A 17,015-nucleotide genomic window follows, 5' to 3' on the forward strand; every position below is an offset into this window, starting at 1 on the left:
ATTATTTTTTTAGAATTGAGAAATACATATATCATTTAGACAAATTAAGCGATAATTAGATAAATTTAATTTTTTTTTGCCAGCCAAAAGTTTATTATTAATTAGCATCAATTATTTCAAGATGTTTAAGAAATGATGGACGAAAAAATAGGATGGACATAAATTATATATGAACTATGAATAATACTTTGTAAAGCTGACTTAGATAACACATATGCACATCCATTTCCAGTCTTTTCTGATGCATAAATTCAATTTCTTCAGAGCAGTTATTCCACAAAGAGATCGTATGAGATATTGTTTTGATATTCAGATTTGTTTCTTGATTGTTAAGAAGATTGATAACTGTAAAAATGTCTCCTTCGAATATGATATGTCTATAACTGAATCCTCAACATGAGACAAGCTTGTTTAAAAAGTAAATAATTTCATTTTTCTTATATTATATAATAAATATATATTATTTACTGATAATAAAAATATAGTTATTCATCTATCACAAACATCTATGCAAATATGTGAATCAAGTACAACAATCAAACAACATAATGATTTCCACAAAGAAAATTTAAAAAATATATTTATGTTATGTAACCTTATTTTATATTCTTTAAATAATGTAATACAATATTATACATTATTTTTTTAGAATTGAGAAATACATATAATATCTTATCCGCGCATAGCGCGGTTAAAAAATCTAGTAAGAATAAAATTTAAAGAGTTTTGGTTCTTGGGTTATTAAACTAATTTGTTTCAACATAAAATAGATTTTGTTTACAAAAGAGAGAGAGAGAGAAAAAATGTGAGACATTGAGAAGGGACATATAATGTCCTTTCACTTTCTCACTTCTTTTGACATGTATCACACCGAAATAAGAAAACTAACATAAAACAGGAGGGCTCGTGCTCCCACAATACAAAACAAGTACAATTTCACATGTTTGCAAATAAATTTCTACTGCAAGGCAGATAAAATGCAACTTATACCCAAGAGATGATGCAACTACGTTAACAAAGATGTATTTTCTTCTCTTTTTTTTCTTTGTTTTAAATAGAATAAGAGCGCCAAAAATAAGCAAGACAAGAACATGAACCTAAAGTTTAGTACAAAACCGATAACTTAAACAACCAATAGCTTATTAGTTGGCAAATTTGATTCCTTGTCGATGGAGGATTTGAGTTTCAGCTTTGAGGGCTGCTAAGCCTTTCATTTCAAAGTCTGAGAGTGGCTCTCTAGATCGAACACTTCCTCCACTCCGCTCTTTATCAATCTACCCGCCAAACCAGAAGGAGCCAAAGGAGGATAATGACCATCTTGATCTATATAATCTAGTGATTTGATTGATTGTGGACATTTTTGGTAGACTTAAAACTTCAGATTTCAGCAGGATATCCATTTCGAAGAGCTATCATACTGTAGCCAAACAACAAGAGGAATAATTGAGCATCATTTAACCACCTTACAGAGCCAAACAAAGACACAATCACACAACGATCAAGTATCAAAGGTATACTACATTCCTGCTTTTATCTTGAAACAGAATCAGAAACGGAAATGCTATAAGATGAACTAACAACACGAGGCCTCCAAGTGAAAATCACTTAAGAACACTAAAGATAACACGCCACAGTTACTACAAGGCTATTCTCTCCACACAAAACCACAAAACACTGAAGAGAAAAGGCGTTTTAAGTCTTGCTATTGTACTCTCAATCACTTCCTCAGATTATCTATACATGTCCAAAATGAATGATTAAAGGAAAACCCACGACTGGTTCCAACTACTTTAACCCTGGTATGGATTCCCGCTGCCATCTCGTTTAGGTGGATAGTTGTTCTGGTGCTGTGGCTGCTGCGTTCCACCACTCTGCTCCTGGTCGTTGTTGTTATTACGTGAACATCCTGCATTTGGTAGACTTTCTCCCTTGTTGTTTTGCGCTGGCGCTCCTCCCTTGTTTTCCCCCTGTTTTTCTGCGCTGGTGCTCCTCCCATATTGTTTTGCGCTGGCGCTCCTCCCCTGTTTTTCTGCGCTGGTGCTCCTCCCATGTTGTTTTGCGCTGGCGCTCCTCCAATGTTGTTTTGCGCTGGTTATATAGAACCATGCCACTGTTACTCAAGTCTCGACACAATACCAGACTGATAAAACTGAAGACAAAGGAGTTTTTAAATTCTTGCTAAATGGCACTCTCACTCGCGAGGAGTACCTTTCTTTGGTTGCTCCTTCTTCAACTCCTTATTCTCCTGCGCGTTTTGAAACTGCATGAATGATGCTAGCTCTTCATCTCCCAACAGACATCTCGCTAACGAATTCCCTTGCTCTTGATCACGTCCCCATGAAGTTTCCTGGCCGCTGCCATCTCGGTTAGGTGGATAGTTGTTCTGGTACTGTGGCTGCTGCATTCCACCACCCTGCTGCTAGTAGCTGCTGTTGTTGTTACCTGACCATCCTGCATTTGGTGGACCTCCTCCCATGTTGTTCTGCGGTGGTGGTGGACGGTCCTTGCGCCTCTTCCGAGGTTTCCCTGAAAACCAATGTTGGAAAAAAAATATCAACTTAAGTCTCTGATTCGATCACTTGAAAGATGTAAAGTCTCTACCAAGAATCAAAACAGTTTGAACTAGTCCAGGTCAATATTACCTTTCTTGCTGGGAGGATGGTCCTCTATGAATTGGACAGCATGACCCAACCCCATATAGTTTTGTAGCCATGATAGGTTCCAATATCCCATCCTCATATTTCCCTAGCCCCTTTCCATCCTTGAACCCCATCTTCTTCAAGAGTTTAAACCCGATCCCAGGAGAAGCTTTGCTTGGTTTATCTTGTTGCTTCTTCTCCAACTCATTCTCCTCTCGCAAGTTTGGGGACATGATCAAAGGCAAAACATGGAGGTGTCGCGCAGAAGCTAGAGAAAGAGCCAAAGGAAGAGCAAAAGGAGGCTTTAGCGAGTTGTGTGTTGGGAGAGGAACTAGAAGCTTGTAAGTTGCTCCACAATTCTTACAAGCATCGTAAGAACCAACTAAACCCGTGAATCTTTCGATGAATTTCATTGATCATGGATAACTAATCAAAACCACCAATCGTGGAGAGAAGGAAAATCACATCGACGATTCCTTGTTTCTCCTCCATGGCAGTGAAGCGCATCAATTTGATGATTTTTCCTTAGTTGATGCTGATGATGCATGGCTGATACTGATTCACATTGATCCTTAGTTAGTGATAATGTATGATCTGTGGCTGATGATGATGCATTGTGATGGTCTCGATCGTCCTTGTTCGATTCAAATTCTCCATCTTTCATCATCATTTTGTTGTGAACATATTTTGTGCATTTCTATCGGCCAACAACAAATTTGAGTTGTGGTTGAAGATTTTTTCTCTTTTATTCACCAATTTTTTTTGTTTATGTTGCTTCAAATTCTTTGGAGGTTTTCGTTTATGCTTTTCTAAATTCTTTATATCTTTTTGCTATAAGATTATCTTTTTCTCTGTCTGAATTTTAAAACTCCATGCATTTATATTAGAAAAAATTGACCACTCAAGACAAAGTTCTCATCAAGGTTTGTGAGTTTAGGAAGAACATAAATGATAAATTTGTTTTGGTTCTTATACTAATATGTTTCTAGTTTGTTATATTTTGTTTCATATGATTATCATGTGATGTGTTTTGACAGAATTAAGAATTCAAATTCATATAACACAAGATTTTGATAGAATTATAGAATTGTTAAAACTCAAACTTTTTGAATAACAATGTATTTAATACGGCATTAAAGAATCATCAAACAAATAACACTTGATTTACAAGAATGTTAGAAGGGGCTAGCCGGAGTAAAATTTATGAAAAGTTGGTATTGTAAAGAGTTTTTCATATTTAAAAAGTTTATCAAATATGCTAGTATAGTGATTTAAAAAATTTAGAGGTTATATGCAAGATTCGTGAAGTTTTGTTTCATAAGTAAAAGTGTTTAGAATTCAAATCTCAATGACACTAGATTTGATAGAATTATAGAATCATTAAAAACTAAACTTTTAAATCCCCTAGACTATATTTGCGAAGTGATTTTGCCACATGTACTCTCTACAATCAATTTCACAAAACAAAAATGACATGGCTACTGAAATTGATGACATGGCTTCCGGAAAAATATGACATGGATAATTTCATTTAATATTGATTTATATTTTTGGTAAACTTATTAGAATATTGTAATAATTTATATATTACATTTAATATTGATATTTCATTTTGGTAAACTTTTTTAAATATGGTAATAGATCATACATCATCTATAAAATAAATATATTCATATATAACATTTCAAATTTTGAAATATTATTATTTTTGTATAATTATACAATTTGTATTACTAAAGCTTTCAAAAAGTTCTACAATTTTTTAAAAATTTAAATATCTAATCGTAAGATCATTAGTTTTTTATATACCTACAAATTTTATAAATATTGTATAGGCTAAATTTTTGATAATTATACAATGTTATATCATTTTTATTAGTTTTATACAAATTGGTTTAATATATATCAAATCTATATTAAATATTCGTAAGAAAATAGTAAAATCTTAATATTTAATAAAATTTATTTCTAAATATAAGTTAGATTTAAAAAAAAATTTAGCAGGAAAACACCTAATAACAAAGTATTTTGTAAGTTATTAAACAATCATAAAACCAATAACACTAGATTTGATTAAGAATATTAGAATCCACAAACCAATAACACTAGAACTTAATAATTTTAACAATTACTAGAAATTCACATCCCATTAACACCCCTTTAGAATCCATTAACAAATAACTATATATTTTTTTTGATGAAAAATAATAGGTCAGAGGAATCATAGGTAATGTAAGGCCTTTTGAATGCACATGAACTATTTAAACTAGATCACGTACCAGAATATCAGCCACATTCAGTTTTGTCAACAAGCAGCGCAACAAATAACTATATAATTTTAAAATGTTAACTATCATTATAGATATAGCTCCCACTAACCCCTTCAACTTTATATTTTGTTTTCTGCAATTTTACTGTTAACAATGTTTATGTTGTTTACTAATCAAAACCATCAAATATTTATCCCCACTAATTAATTGAAAGATTATTTCTTCTTCTTGACATAACCGAATTTATTGTATATATATATATATTATTTTTGATGCCATCTTTGATTAAAAACTATAAAACGTTAGAAACCTAAAAATTTAATATACCAGCGTTTTTCCTCCAAATGGTCTCACCGTTAATTAAACGGGTTCTTCCGATCTTTTAGAAAAGCTAACAAAAACAAATCAAAGGGACAAGACAGAGTCGCAAACAAATTTGTGTTTGAGTGAGAGAGATCTAGGAGAGAGAGAGAGAGAGAGAGAGAGAGAGAGAGAGAGAGAGAGAGTGAGTGCAGAGAACGTGAAATTGAAAATGCGTTCCCCACTTGGTGAGAGAAGAGACAGAGAAGATTGGGGTTCGAGACTTTTCATGAGGCACTGAGATTTCTTTCGCATTCTTTGAGGAATACAACCCCCAAATGTCAGATTCAGATTACCATTTGATCCCTTCTTCTTCTGCATGCTCTGGTAACCTTATCCACATTTTTCAGCTCTCTTTAGCCTTAGAAAAGCATCTCAATTTCCTGAAATCTGGTCTATGGGTTTTTGATATTTTACTAAGCTTCGGTTAGAAAGATAAAGATTTGGCCTTTCTGGGTCTCTGATCTTGTCTTGTTTTGAATCTATTGCTCTTGTATGATTGTTTCCTTGTTTGATTCTGAGAAATTGCTTGTCGGCTCCAACCTATCTTGAAGGAAATAAGTAACTTCTTGCTTTTTTTTTTTTTTTTTTTTATATCTCAAAAATGTAAATTTGATTCTTGTTTCATTTAACCACCTGTTGTAGTTTCCTTTTATCTTTGCTGCTAAAGTTCTGATTATGAATCTGTCACTATTACATTCTATAGACGCAGGTTACTACTACTACCTCCCCCTCTTTATTTAAGCTGAAGTGGAACATGCAGTTAGTTTGTGAAGATGCTTCCCGAAGCTGAGGTCGAGATGTTAGAAGATGATTGCTTCGAGGGGTCATATGAAGAGCATCAGATATTCAGGGAAGTTTTCTTCGCGAGTGATTCCGGAAACACTACTACTGCTACTAAAAGATGTCTTGTTACTGGAGCCATTAACTTCGAGTGTGATGATTCAAGTAAGAATGTCAACTCCTCTCTGAGCTCAAACAATGACAACTCTGTGGTCACAAGTGGATATGCATGCCTAGAGCCATCATCTGCTTCTAAGGATGGTTCTGAAGTTAACACAAAAGCTAAAAGAGCCAAGCTTTCTGCTAATAAGAATGTGGATGAAAAGGGATCGCCTTTTACTGGTTTTCAGATTGCGGATTTTGCTAGAGATATGATACCTCTCCATTTAGTTGAATCATCTAACAAGGGTGTCTCAACGAGCTCGTATTTGCTGAAGCAAAGCATAGAAAAGGGGAAAGAAGTTTATCTGAGTGGCATAGTCTCACAAAACGTGGCAAAATGCGATGGAAAGGAGTTAAAGGCAATTGAGTCTCCTGTTTCTCAGGAGAGCTTTGCAACCAGAGTGTTCTCTGCTGGTGCATCTACTCCACTACAGTTGAAGGAGAGAACTAAAGTATCTCCTAATGAGTTAAGCATTTCTGAAACTTGTCTAAAGATTGATCCTAAAGAGGACCCTCGTCCTCTTCTCTACAAGTACGTCTGCAAGTTGCTTGCTTCTTCCAGATGGAAAATCGAGAAGCGCCAAAGATCCAACAGTAAATACTCGGAAACTATATACGTATCTTCACAGGGGCGGAAGTTTCGTGAATTTGGGTCAGCTTGGAGATCACTGGGGGAGATCTTACTAGCTGATCATAAGTTAATGGATTCAGGTACTAAGAAATGGACAGGCATCAATGACTTTTGGTCTGATCTCTCGCTTACATTGCTGGACATTGAGGAGAACATGAAACTGTTAAATCTAGCTAACACACGAGCGCTTTGGTGGAGTACTTTAGAGCCCTTTGTGACTGCTGTCTTCGTTGATAAGAAAGTTGGTTCTTTAAGAAAAGGAAACAAAGTTGAAGTTGCCAGGAACTCAGTTATTGACAAGTTTAAGAAAGAGGATGCAACTTGTCTGAAGTTGATCTCAGGCTGTCCTGAAAGTGTGCTGACAGTATCTGAGAGTAGTCTTCTTGTTTATGACGGCGAGAATGCTAACCAAGAGATTCGTTCTGATCTTGAGAGGAAAAATGCTTCTTCAGAACAAGAGAAGCAGAAGAACAGTGTTAGCAAGGTCGTTGAAGCTTCAAAACTGATAGCAGAAGGGATCCATGAGTGTCTTCTGAGGAAGAAGTCACACGGAAGATCGAAAAAAGCTCCCTTGGACCCCACTAGCCTTGATTGCGAGGTTAAAGATACGGGAAACATCTGCGTCATCTCAGAGGATAATGGAGATAAAAGGTTGAGGAATGATAAGATGAAGAGTTCAAAGAAGGGAAGAAGAAAGAACTGTAATCAAGATGTTGACGTTTTTAAAACCAAAGGTAAGGTTGGGTGTGCAATCAGATCAAGCCAGAAGAAGAAGAAAGCTCAGAAATCAAAAGCTAGAACCAAGAAAAAGAACAATAGAGGAGGCTGCAGGCTACTTCCTCGAAGCACTAGCAATGGGGAAAAACAATTTGGTCAAGGGAACTGGTCTGCTTCAGGTCCAAGAACTGTGTTATCATGGTTGATAGCTTCCAAAGTAATCTCTAAGGACGAAGTAATCCAGTTACGAGATCCAGATGATGATGATACCGTTGTGAAAACAGGCATCGTGACTAAAGATGGAGTGGTCTGCACATGCTGCAACAGGACTATATCGCTTTCTGAGTTCAAGAAACATGCTGGATTCGACCAGGGGTGTCCGTGTCTGAATCTGTTCATGGGATCAGGAAAGCCTTTCGCTTCGTGTCAGCTTGAAGCTTGGTATGCTGAGTATAAGGCTAGAAGAAACGGATCGAGATCAGAGGAAGGTTATGATGGTGATGATCCGAATGATGATTCTTGTGGGATTTGTGGTGATGGTGGTGAGCTGATCTGCTGTGATAATTGCCCTTCTACCTTCCATCAGGCTTGTTTAGCAATGAAGGTAACGTAACGTGTGGCATTAATAGATTACTACCTTCTAAAGAGAATGGCTGTATTAGCTTTGCTCTTTTTTTTAAATTCAGGTGCTCCCGGAAGGCAGTTGGTATTGCTCAAGCTGCACATGTTGGATATGCAGAGAGTTCGTTAGTGATAATGCTCCTGATGACCGCTCTCAGGATTTTAAGTGTACTCAGTGTGCGCATAAATGTAATGACCTCATCTCCCACTCGTTCACCTGTTATAAATTACATGATCCATTCTCCTTGTTTGAGTTGTCTTCGATCATGGCACACTGAGATGTTATCATGATTGTTGCCACTGTTCATCAGTTTAGTTACAGTTGCAGATGTTGATTTATTTGCTAGGCTCAGCTTTGCTTTCTATACTAATTGATTCTTTGCAAGACCAGTTAATTTTGATTGAAGTCCGGCATGGCTGATAACTGTTTATGTATTTGATCAGATCATGGAGTATGTCTGCAAGAGATAAGTAAACGCAGAGAACCTTTTCCAGAAACCTACTTTTGTGGTAAAAGTTGCGAGAAGGTAAGAGTACTCATGCCTAGTTTATATATTTAAAAAATTGATATCTTTCTCACTGTTCTTGAGCTCTTTGATATGTAACAAGAGAAGTCGTTACAGCTAGCAAATATAGTTTCTTAACAAGTAGTTGTAATGCACAGGTGCACAGTGGTCTAAGTTCTCGTGTTGGGGTTACATATCCTAATGCTGATGGTCTGTCTTGGACGGTTTTGAAATGTTTTCAAGAAGATGGAAAGGCTCATTCTGCGAGAAGGTTGGCACTGAAGGCTGAATGCAACTCGAAATTAGCTGTTGCTCTATCGATTATGGAGGAGTGTTTTCTGTCTATGGTAGATGCAAGAACTGGTATTGACATGATACCTCATGTGCTTTACAACTGGGGGTAACGTCCTTATGTCATTTGCTTGCACATGTTTGTTTCTGTGTGTTGAGATTGTACCTTCGGTTCTGCTTTTCATAATTAACTATCTGTCTTACCGTTTTTGAATCTTTTGTTGAAATTAAAGGTCAAAATTTGCCCGGTTAGACTTTGATGGGTTTTACACAGTGGTTGTGGAAAAGAACGATGTGATGATCTCAGTAGCATCCATCAGGTTAGTATATGCATAAGTGAAAAATTCACGCTCCAAGAAAGTGTGATTTCACATGTTTGGGAATGAGTTACATACATTTTGCTTATATCCATAGGGTGCATGGAGTAAGTGTTGCAGAGATGCCTCTTGTAGCTACATGCAGCAAGTATCGTCGTCAGGGAATGTGCAGAATCCTCGTGACTGCAATTGAAGAGGTACAGTATTTTAAAATTTGGTCACGTCACTGTTCTTGAGGCTCCATCTAAACTAATACTAATGTCTAAACTGACTGCTCCGTTCATTGGTTTTGGGTGCAGATGCTTATGTCTCTCAAAGTGGAGAATCTTGTTGTGGCCGCTTTGCCAAGTTTAGTGGAAACATGGACTGAAGGTTTCGGCTTCAAAACAATGGATGATGAAGAACGCGAAGCTCTCAAAAGACTAAATTTGATGGTGTTCCCTGGGACAGTCCTGCTCAAGAAAACGCTATACCAGTGCGCAAAACCCAACACTGTGAACGGTAATGTTAACAAAGAAGCAGATGTAGACAAAGCCGGGTTTGCCGTGACGACGACCCAACTTGAGAGCTGCGATCATATGGTTCCAGAAGGATCAGATGATGAACCTCTCCTAGGCTTACCAGTGCCACTTGGAACCAACCAAACAGAACCAACTTCAGAAGCAGAGAAGCCAGCCCAAGAGAGCAACACCAAAGAAGATTGTTTGGAGAAGGAACTGTCAAAGTTTTCATCAGAAGGAGAAGAAGAAGTGACGAGAAGAGCTTCTTCATCCTCTGAAGCTGTAGAAGAAGAGAGGCAAGTTGGTAGTGTAGAAGTAGTAAATAATGTTATTAGTGATGAGATGTTGCTTTGTGTTGATGAACAACTTGACTTTGATAGCTCTGAAGACTCGGATTAACATTTAGGACTTTGATAAATAAGAAAACTACCACTTCTTTTTCCACTCTGTTTTTTATTTATTTTATATAATCTTTAAAATCAGCCAAACACTGGTGATTGGAGTATTTATCATAAGTATATGATTATTTAAGACATTATCCTGTGATTAAGACATCCTCTACATTTTCATTTGGACACTTCTTTCTTGTTAATCACTTTTAAAACATTCTGCTGGAAAATCTGAAATCTTTGTTTTTTTTTTTTTTTTCCCGTCAATGTTTTTAATATTAAAAGGATCGGGCCAAACCCAGAAACATATTACATGAAAGCTCAAAATACATAAACTAAATACCAGGCCCAATGATCCACACTACAGACCTACCCATTACACGGGCCAACGGCCCAAACCATCCCCGGTGTGACGACGACCGACTCGAGCGTCAAGGAGACTGGACGCCGGACACGTGGATGCATCTCAACCCATCAGAACTGCACGCGTCACATCCGCCTCGACTTGGGACTTGGCCGTCTCCGCCTCGTCTCACCACCGGAATCCCTCACCACAACAAACTTCAAACGGAGCTCATAACCGAAGAGCCTCCGCCGAACCCATCCAATACTTCCCACTCTATCTACCCGTCGGAGAGCCTCATCTCTCCTAGAGAGCTCCTCCGACAAAACGACAGCTTGAAATCTTCAACCCTAAAGCGACAACCAAGAACCAGTCGATCCCAGCTCGAACCCAGCACTAAGGAACCATAACTAAAAAAACCTAAAGCCGGCGGCTAGAAGCTGAGGAAGCCTTCACACCCCGGGGACTTGAGCCGATGACGGCGAAGCCAAAGACGCTTCCACCTCGCGGTGACAAAAGCCGGCGACGACGGATCTGTGGAAGCCTCCATCTCCCGGGAACGAGATCCATACTACGCGCGTCCTCACCGCACCATCAATTCCACACCAACCGCGTTTTCACTCCAAGATCCGATACATCACGGATGATGATGAAACCACAGCTCAGACAAGGCGATCACTGAAAGAGAGGAGGATAGGACAAAGGCCGGACAATTAAACTGAAAGACGACGAGCTCCGGCGCCGACACGCGCGCTTACGCGCCGGCCGGACACCGAACCTCCAAGATCTGAAATCTTTGTTACAAGTTATATAAACAAAATAAATAAAGCTAGAACTAGAAAATGAATAGAAACTTGTAGTTTGTAAGTTTGTACCTATTTTATTAATTTACCATGCCAAAAACGCTTTCACCATGAATGCTATTTTGATTTTGGTAGATGTTTACGATTTTCCATCGACATTAATTAGTACATTACTGACACTTAATGACTAATTTATTTTCTATTTTCTTAGCATCTGGTCAAATCACCTGCCTAACTTATATTATCATCATCAATCCTCTAAATTTGTTTAATTCATTAATTAACCCTTCTTCATACACATAAAGATCTCTGATCTGAGAAAACAGAAAGTCCAACGACCGTTAAAACGAAATAAACCTCCGAGAGCTTCCTAATAACTGGATCCGTTATCTGTCCGTTACAAAAAATCATGCCGTCTTCTCCGAGGCTGAAGCTCTTCCACGCGCGGACATCACCCTCCACGCGCCGATCGACGTCTCTGATCGTCCTCACCTCTCTCGCGATCGGGCTATTCGGATTCATCTTCGGACTCTCCGCCATTGTTTTCCCGAGCCGGACATGCCTCACGAACTCCCCTCCGAAGACGGTGCGAGTCGTCTGGGACGTCGCCGGGAATAGTAACGGTGGTAATGGCCTCAGCGGCGGAGTGAAGAGGCATAAGGTGATGGGATTCGTCGGTATCCAAACCGGATTCGGATCAGCTGGGAGGAGACGAGCGCTCAGGAGCACGTGGATGCCGTCCGATCCAGAAGGACTTCGTCGGTAACGATTCATCTTCTTGGTCATATCTCGATTTAGGGTTCTCTGGAATCAAAATTTGTGTCAGAACGATTAGCATTGCGTAGATAGGAATCTGAATCTATTGATCATAATCTCAAACCTTAAAGATCAATAACCATTGAAGCTGCACTCACTCACATGATGTTATCTTCATTGATTCATGATTCTCTGCAGCTTGGAGGAGTCAACAGGATTGGCTATCAGGTTTATCATAGGCAAGACCAAAGATGAAAAGAAGATGGCTGAGCTTAGAAGGGAGATTGCAGAGTATGATGACTTTATACTGCTCGATATCGAGGAGGAGTACAGTAAGCTCCCATACAAAACGTTAGTTAAGAGAGTAACACTTTCTCTGCATTCGAATCTTGTTTTTGCTGGATAACACGAAAGGTTTGATGTGATGTTTTATATGGTTTTCTTGTTATTGTGTAGTTTGGCTTTCTTCAAAGCTGCATATGCTTTGTATGATTCGGAGTTCTATGTCAAAGCTGATGATGATATATATTTGAGGCCAGGTGACTGATTACATTCACATGTCTTTAGGATGGTTCTAAATTTTCTAAGGAGGTGTTGTTTTCTTCACAGATCGTTTGTCTTTGCTGTTGGCTAAAGAGAGGAGCCACTCGCAGACATACCTAGGATGCTTGAAAAAAGGTCCTGTTTTCACAGATCCAAAGCTTAAATGGTAAGGACAGGAATGAAGAACTAACCGAACATGCGAATTCATGTTTGTCTTTTGAGAAATATTGTTTATGATCGGATTTGAAACACATAGTCACATCTTTGTGATTCAGTATACGTGAAAATTGGTTTGATTTTTGCAGGTATGAGCCTTTGGCAGATTTGCTGGGGAAGGAGTACTTTCTTCATGCTTATGGCCCCATCTATGCTCTTTCTGCTGATGTTGTCACCAGTTTGGTTGCCCTCAAGAATAACAGGCAAGACTATGTCTCCTCTATTTTATTCGGTTTCAAAGTCACCCTGAGTTATGTACTTGGTTTAGGAATTTGACTTCAGAGTCTTTTGCGTGTTAAGCCTTGTTGGTTAATAAAGAAAGATATTTTCAAACTTCAGTTTCAGGATGTTTAGCAACGAGGACGTGACAATAGGTGCGTGGATGTTGGCAATGAACGTCAACCACGAGAACCACAAGACCCTTTGTGAACGAGAGTGCTCACCCTACTCCATTGCTGTTTGGGATATACCAAAATGCTCAGGTTCGATACTCACATTTTGGAAACGCATCCAGGTTTTGCGTCAGCCTTTCGACAAGAACTGATCACAGCTTGGGTTTGAATATGTAACTGGTGCAGGGCTTTGTAACCCAGAGAAAAGGATGTTGGAACTTCACAAGATAGAGAGCTGCTCAAAGAGCCCAACTTTGCCATCGGAAGATGAGTGATCTTTTACCTCTTATATAGTTATATATATATATATATATCTCCTTTGATGGTCGAAGATCCGAGGCGACACTTCCGCCATTGAAGTTGCAGCTTCGCACAGATTATATACGACTTTCCTCCTCCTTTTTTTCACTTACTCTGCTATGTACTCTTTAGGTGGCAATGCCAGAAAAGCGAGGAGAGTTGATCCTTCGCTTAAACGGCATTAGGGTTTATAAAACTAGGGCTGGTAAATTTTGGATTATTCCTTGTTGTACAAGTATGAGGTTAAACTAACTGCAATTTCGAACTCGCATTATCGACGAGGAAAGAGGAAAAACCGATACAGTGTTAATCGATTAAGCTTTTGTTTTTACTATAGTAGAAAACTAAATTATATTTTATGTAAATATTAGCGGATATAAGAAATGAAATAAAAGACAGTAGATAACCTTTTTTTTTTAAACACTGATTATATTATCATGATTATAGTATCAAAAGAAGATTACAAAGGTGGGATACAGATTTGAAATACATTGGCCGGCAGGTTCATCATACCTCCGGAGACTGAAGCTCCAACTACGGAGAGACTAAAACACAATAACATGATGACTAAAGAAACAGAATATGAAACAATCTAAGCTAGAAGAAGTGGGTAACAACATAAAATAAACCTTCACCCAAAAGAGATCAATAAAGCATGATGACTTGAACAGAGCTTCTTTGAACAAGGCAAAGCGAGGAAGCCATCCATGGCTACAACCTCCGTGCGAATCCTCCTATGGTGAATAGCTCATGCAGATGAAAGACCAAAGCTTCAAGCTCTAGGAGACATAACACGTCATGTTCAAAAGTCTTCAACTGGAAGTCGATGGAGGAGTTGAATCGACAAGCCAAAGAAGCTGGACAGAAAATAAGATCTCGATCAAATCTGTAAAGGAAAGGATAAGGAGCGAAACAACTCATAATCATGAACAACTCATTCGAGAGACTGAGAAGGTCGAAGATCGAGACCATGTATGAACCAAAGAAAGCTCAAAATCAACATGCAATTCAATCAAACCACACACAAGTTCCAAGATAGAACCAGATCTGAAGGGAACGAGGATATAATCCACTTCAACTAGAAATATTGACAAAATAGATCAACCGAAAACTTTCATTCTCTTCGGAAAAGGATCATATCGGAGATCTGAAAACAACCTGTTGAGAGAAACGAGAATAACCTAGTAGATCTAACTGGAGAACACAACATAAAACAAAAAGAGGAGCAAAGATCGCCCCCAACTCTATGGAAGCAACCAGAGCCGATAAATAATAGATAACCAATATGAACTTATTTTAGGGTCTGCGAAAAAATAATAAGTAAAATATACTCCTTCTATATCATTTTAAGTGGGTTTTAAAGTTTTTGCACTTTGATTAAGAAAATGCAAACTTCTATACAATTCATCTTGATTACATAAAAATATCATTAAATGAAATTAATTCAACCAATAAAAAAAAATCAGTATTTTTCAATTGGTCACAAAATTTAAATAATATTAAATTCTATCTAGAATAATGAGAACATCAATTATTTTGAAACAAAATTTTTTTTTCTAAACACCACTTAAAGTGATACGGAGGGAATAAGAAGAAGCTGGAAACAGGGTCTTCTACGCAACAACAAAAAGTTGGAGTCTTACCATCTTCGTGTAACATGTTCAAAAGCTGTCAAAAGCTATGCTAACACCAAAATAAAAAATGATAATGAATCCATCCATCCTTCTTCACCAATTCGTTAAATTTTCCTTTTTAATTTTGCATCTTTCATTTTCTGTTGTCAGCATTTCCTATTCTGCTTAAATCATGCATGCATTAAGAAGGAAAAACATAATTAGATCTGCATTAACAAAAAGAAAACACTGCTAACAGTGGCAGAGCCAGAAAAATTATCTCACATAGTCATATATATTACAAAAATTGAAACTGAAGGTGAAAAAGAAAGAAATAAAAAGTTGAGGACTTAAACAAAAAATGAAAGGGGTCAAAATGTAAAATTTATTGGGATCAATTCATAAAACTTAAATAAATACAAAGCAATTTTATAAATTTGGTGGGGTCAACTGATCCCACTATGTTGTGAATAGCTCAGCCCCTGACCACTAACTAGTCGTTTTGCTGTTAAGAAATCAATTTTCCGAATATTTTCTTTAAAAATTAGGAATATCATAAAATTACTAAAACATTTTTTATTCTTAAATAGCATATAATTAAAAAATGAAAATATAATTAATCAAAACTTTTTATATTTAAACATGGTTGTGATTATAGTTTAGAAGGTGGATTAGAATAATAGTTTAAAAACTAGATTAATTTAATTATTTTATATTTAATTAATGTAGTTTTCAAGATTTTTATGTATTATTTTTATTATAGATTTTTTATGTTATCAAAAATTTTGATTTTTTTAAAGGTCATTTTTTAAAAGAATGTAACTGATTTTAGGAAAAGGTGAGAGAACATTTTCTGGCAAAAGAAAAACATTATAATCATTCAATACGTACTTAATTACCTTCTGCCACTCCTTCTTATCAATGTCAACCAGAGACAGTGATGATTAATCTGGCGTCATAGCAGGATTCCAACGTTTAGTTGACAAAGACATCCATCAAATTACTTAAAGGTGTTTTGAACATGCCAAATTAATTAGAACAAACACCATTAGATTTGTTTGATGCAATGTATGTTTACAAACCAAAAGTGCTTATGCCATCCATCTCTGTTTGTATTCCGTCTCTAGGAATTAACATCAAAATAAAGTTTACAGAATACACACTATTCTTTATCAGTAATCTCGAATTAGGTAATCAATCTATGTTATCATACGAATCATTATAGATCTGTGAGTTCATGTAAAAACGTTAGTGCAAAGGTAAGAAGAATACTTTATACTATCATTTTGTGTAAAATGTCTACCTAGATCGGTATGTACTCTGTTAGAAAATTATACAGTTTGATTCGGATGGAATATTATATTGGCCAATCAAATGCGTGCTTAATTAAGTGCGTACTTACCTATTCTTACTAACAAACCTGGACATATTAATTACAACCACCAACATATATATAATCTGATAGTCAGAAGTAGGTCCATGCATGAACCTACCAAACAAGTTAATATTCATCGTCTATTGTTTACCAATAGTGTTTTTGCATTTATCTTTACGCATCTCACAGCCGCAAGTATAAACACTATAGGATTCTGTTTCTAGGAAACACACGCCACAGACATGTATGTCTGCACTGCACTAACCTATTTTTACGTATTGGTATTATGATTACTTTACTCGGTGATCGCTTACAGATGTCAATAAATAAAAGTAACATATATTTAATTTGTTGTCTTACAAGTTGTCCAAGATGAGCCTTGTGAATAAATAATTATTCACTTATACTACATGTTAACATTTACAGTATATACATGCATGCAGAGCAACAGAGAAGTGTGATAAAAAAAAAACAAAGAAGTGTGATAA

At 37.0% G+C, this 17,015-nt stretch overlaps 2 protein-coding genes across 2 annotated transcripts; both read left to right on the forward strand.

Annotated features, from left to right (window-relative positions):
* The first annotated feature begins 5,248 nt into the window (after positions 1-5,248).
* Positions 5,249-10,241, forward strand: LOC106295084 (increased DNA methylation 1). Its single transcript, XM_013730860.1, has 8 exons — positions 5,249-5,596; positions 5,976-8,166; positions 8,249-8,372; positions 8,628-8,710; positions 8,848-9,089; positions 9,214-9,300; positions 9,395-9,494; positions 9,597-10,241. Exons 2-8 carry the CDS (start codon positions 6,046-6,048, stop codon positions 10,194-10,196), a joined length of 3,357 nt encoding a protein of 1,118 aa, XP_013586314.1. The 5' UTR covers positions 5,249-5,596; positions 5,976-6,045; the 3' UTR covers positions 10,197-10,241.
* Positions 10,242-11,624: 1,383 nt separating this feature from the next.
* LOC106343848 (probable beta-1,3-galactosyltransferase 14) lies at positions 11,625-13,947 on the forward strand. The gene is made up of 7 exons (XM_013783176.1): positions 11,625-12,094; positions 12,287-12,439; positions 12,545-12,627; positions 12,698-12,797; positions 12,937-13,050; positions 13,187-13,329; positions 13,426-13,947. Exons 1-7 carry the CDS (start codon positions 11,742-11,744, stop codon positions 13,512-13,514), a joined length of 1,035 nt encoding a protein of 344 aa, XP_013638630.1. The 5' UTR covers positions 11,625-11,741; the 3' UTR covers positions 13,515-13,947.
* The last annotated feature ends 3,068 nt before the right edge of the window (positions 13,948-17,015 follow it).

Source organism: Brassica oleracea, chromosome C5 (genome assembly GCF_000695525.1).
Source record: "Brassica oleracea var. oleracea cultivar TO1000 chromosome C5, BOL, whole genome shotgun sequence".
In the NCBI taxonomy this organism is placed as follows: domain Eukaryota; kingdom Viridiplantae; phylum Streptophyta; class Magnoliopsida; order Brassicales; family Brassicaceae; genus Brassica; species Brassica oleracea.

What these genes read in the sequence shown, in the direction of transcription:
- LOC106343848 (XM_013783176.1), top strand. Translation starts at nt 11,742, where the DNA reads ATGCCGTCTTCTCCGAGGCTGAAGCTCTTCCACGCGCGGACATCACCC. An exon ending in GATCCAGAAGGACTTCGTCG is followed by an intron (nt 12,095 to 12,286) that starts GTAACGATTCAT and finishes GATTCTCTGCAG; the next exon opens with CTTGGAGGAGTCAACAGGAT. An exon ending in AGTAAGCTCCCATACAAAAC is followed by an intron (nt 12,440 to 12,544) that starts GTTAGTTAAGAG and finishes GTTATTGTGTAG; the next exon opens with TTTGGCTTTCTTCAAAGCTG.
- LOC106295084 (XM_013730860.1), top strand. Translation starts at nt 6,046, where the DNA reads ATGCTTCCCGAAGCTGAGGTCGAGATGTTAGAAGATGATTGCTTCGAG. An exon ending in CATGTGCTTTACAACTGGGG is followed by an intron (nt 9,090 to 9,213) that starts GTAACGTCCTTA and finishes TTGAAATTAAAG; the next exon opens with GTCAAAATTTGCCCGGTTAG. An exon ending in TCGTGACTGCAATTGAAGAG is followed by an intron (nt 9,495 to 9,596) that starts GTACAGTATTTT and finishes TTTTGGGTGCAG; the next exon opens with ATGCTTATGTCTCTCAAAGT.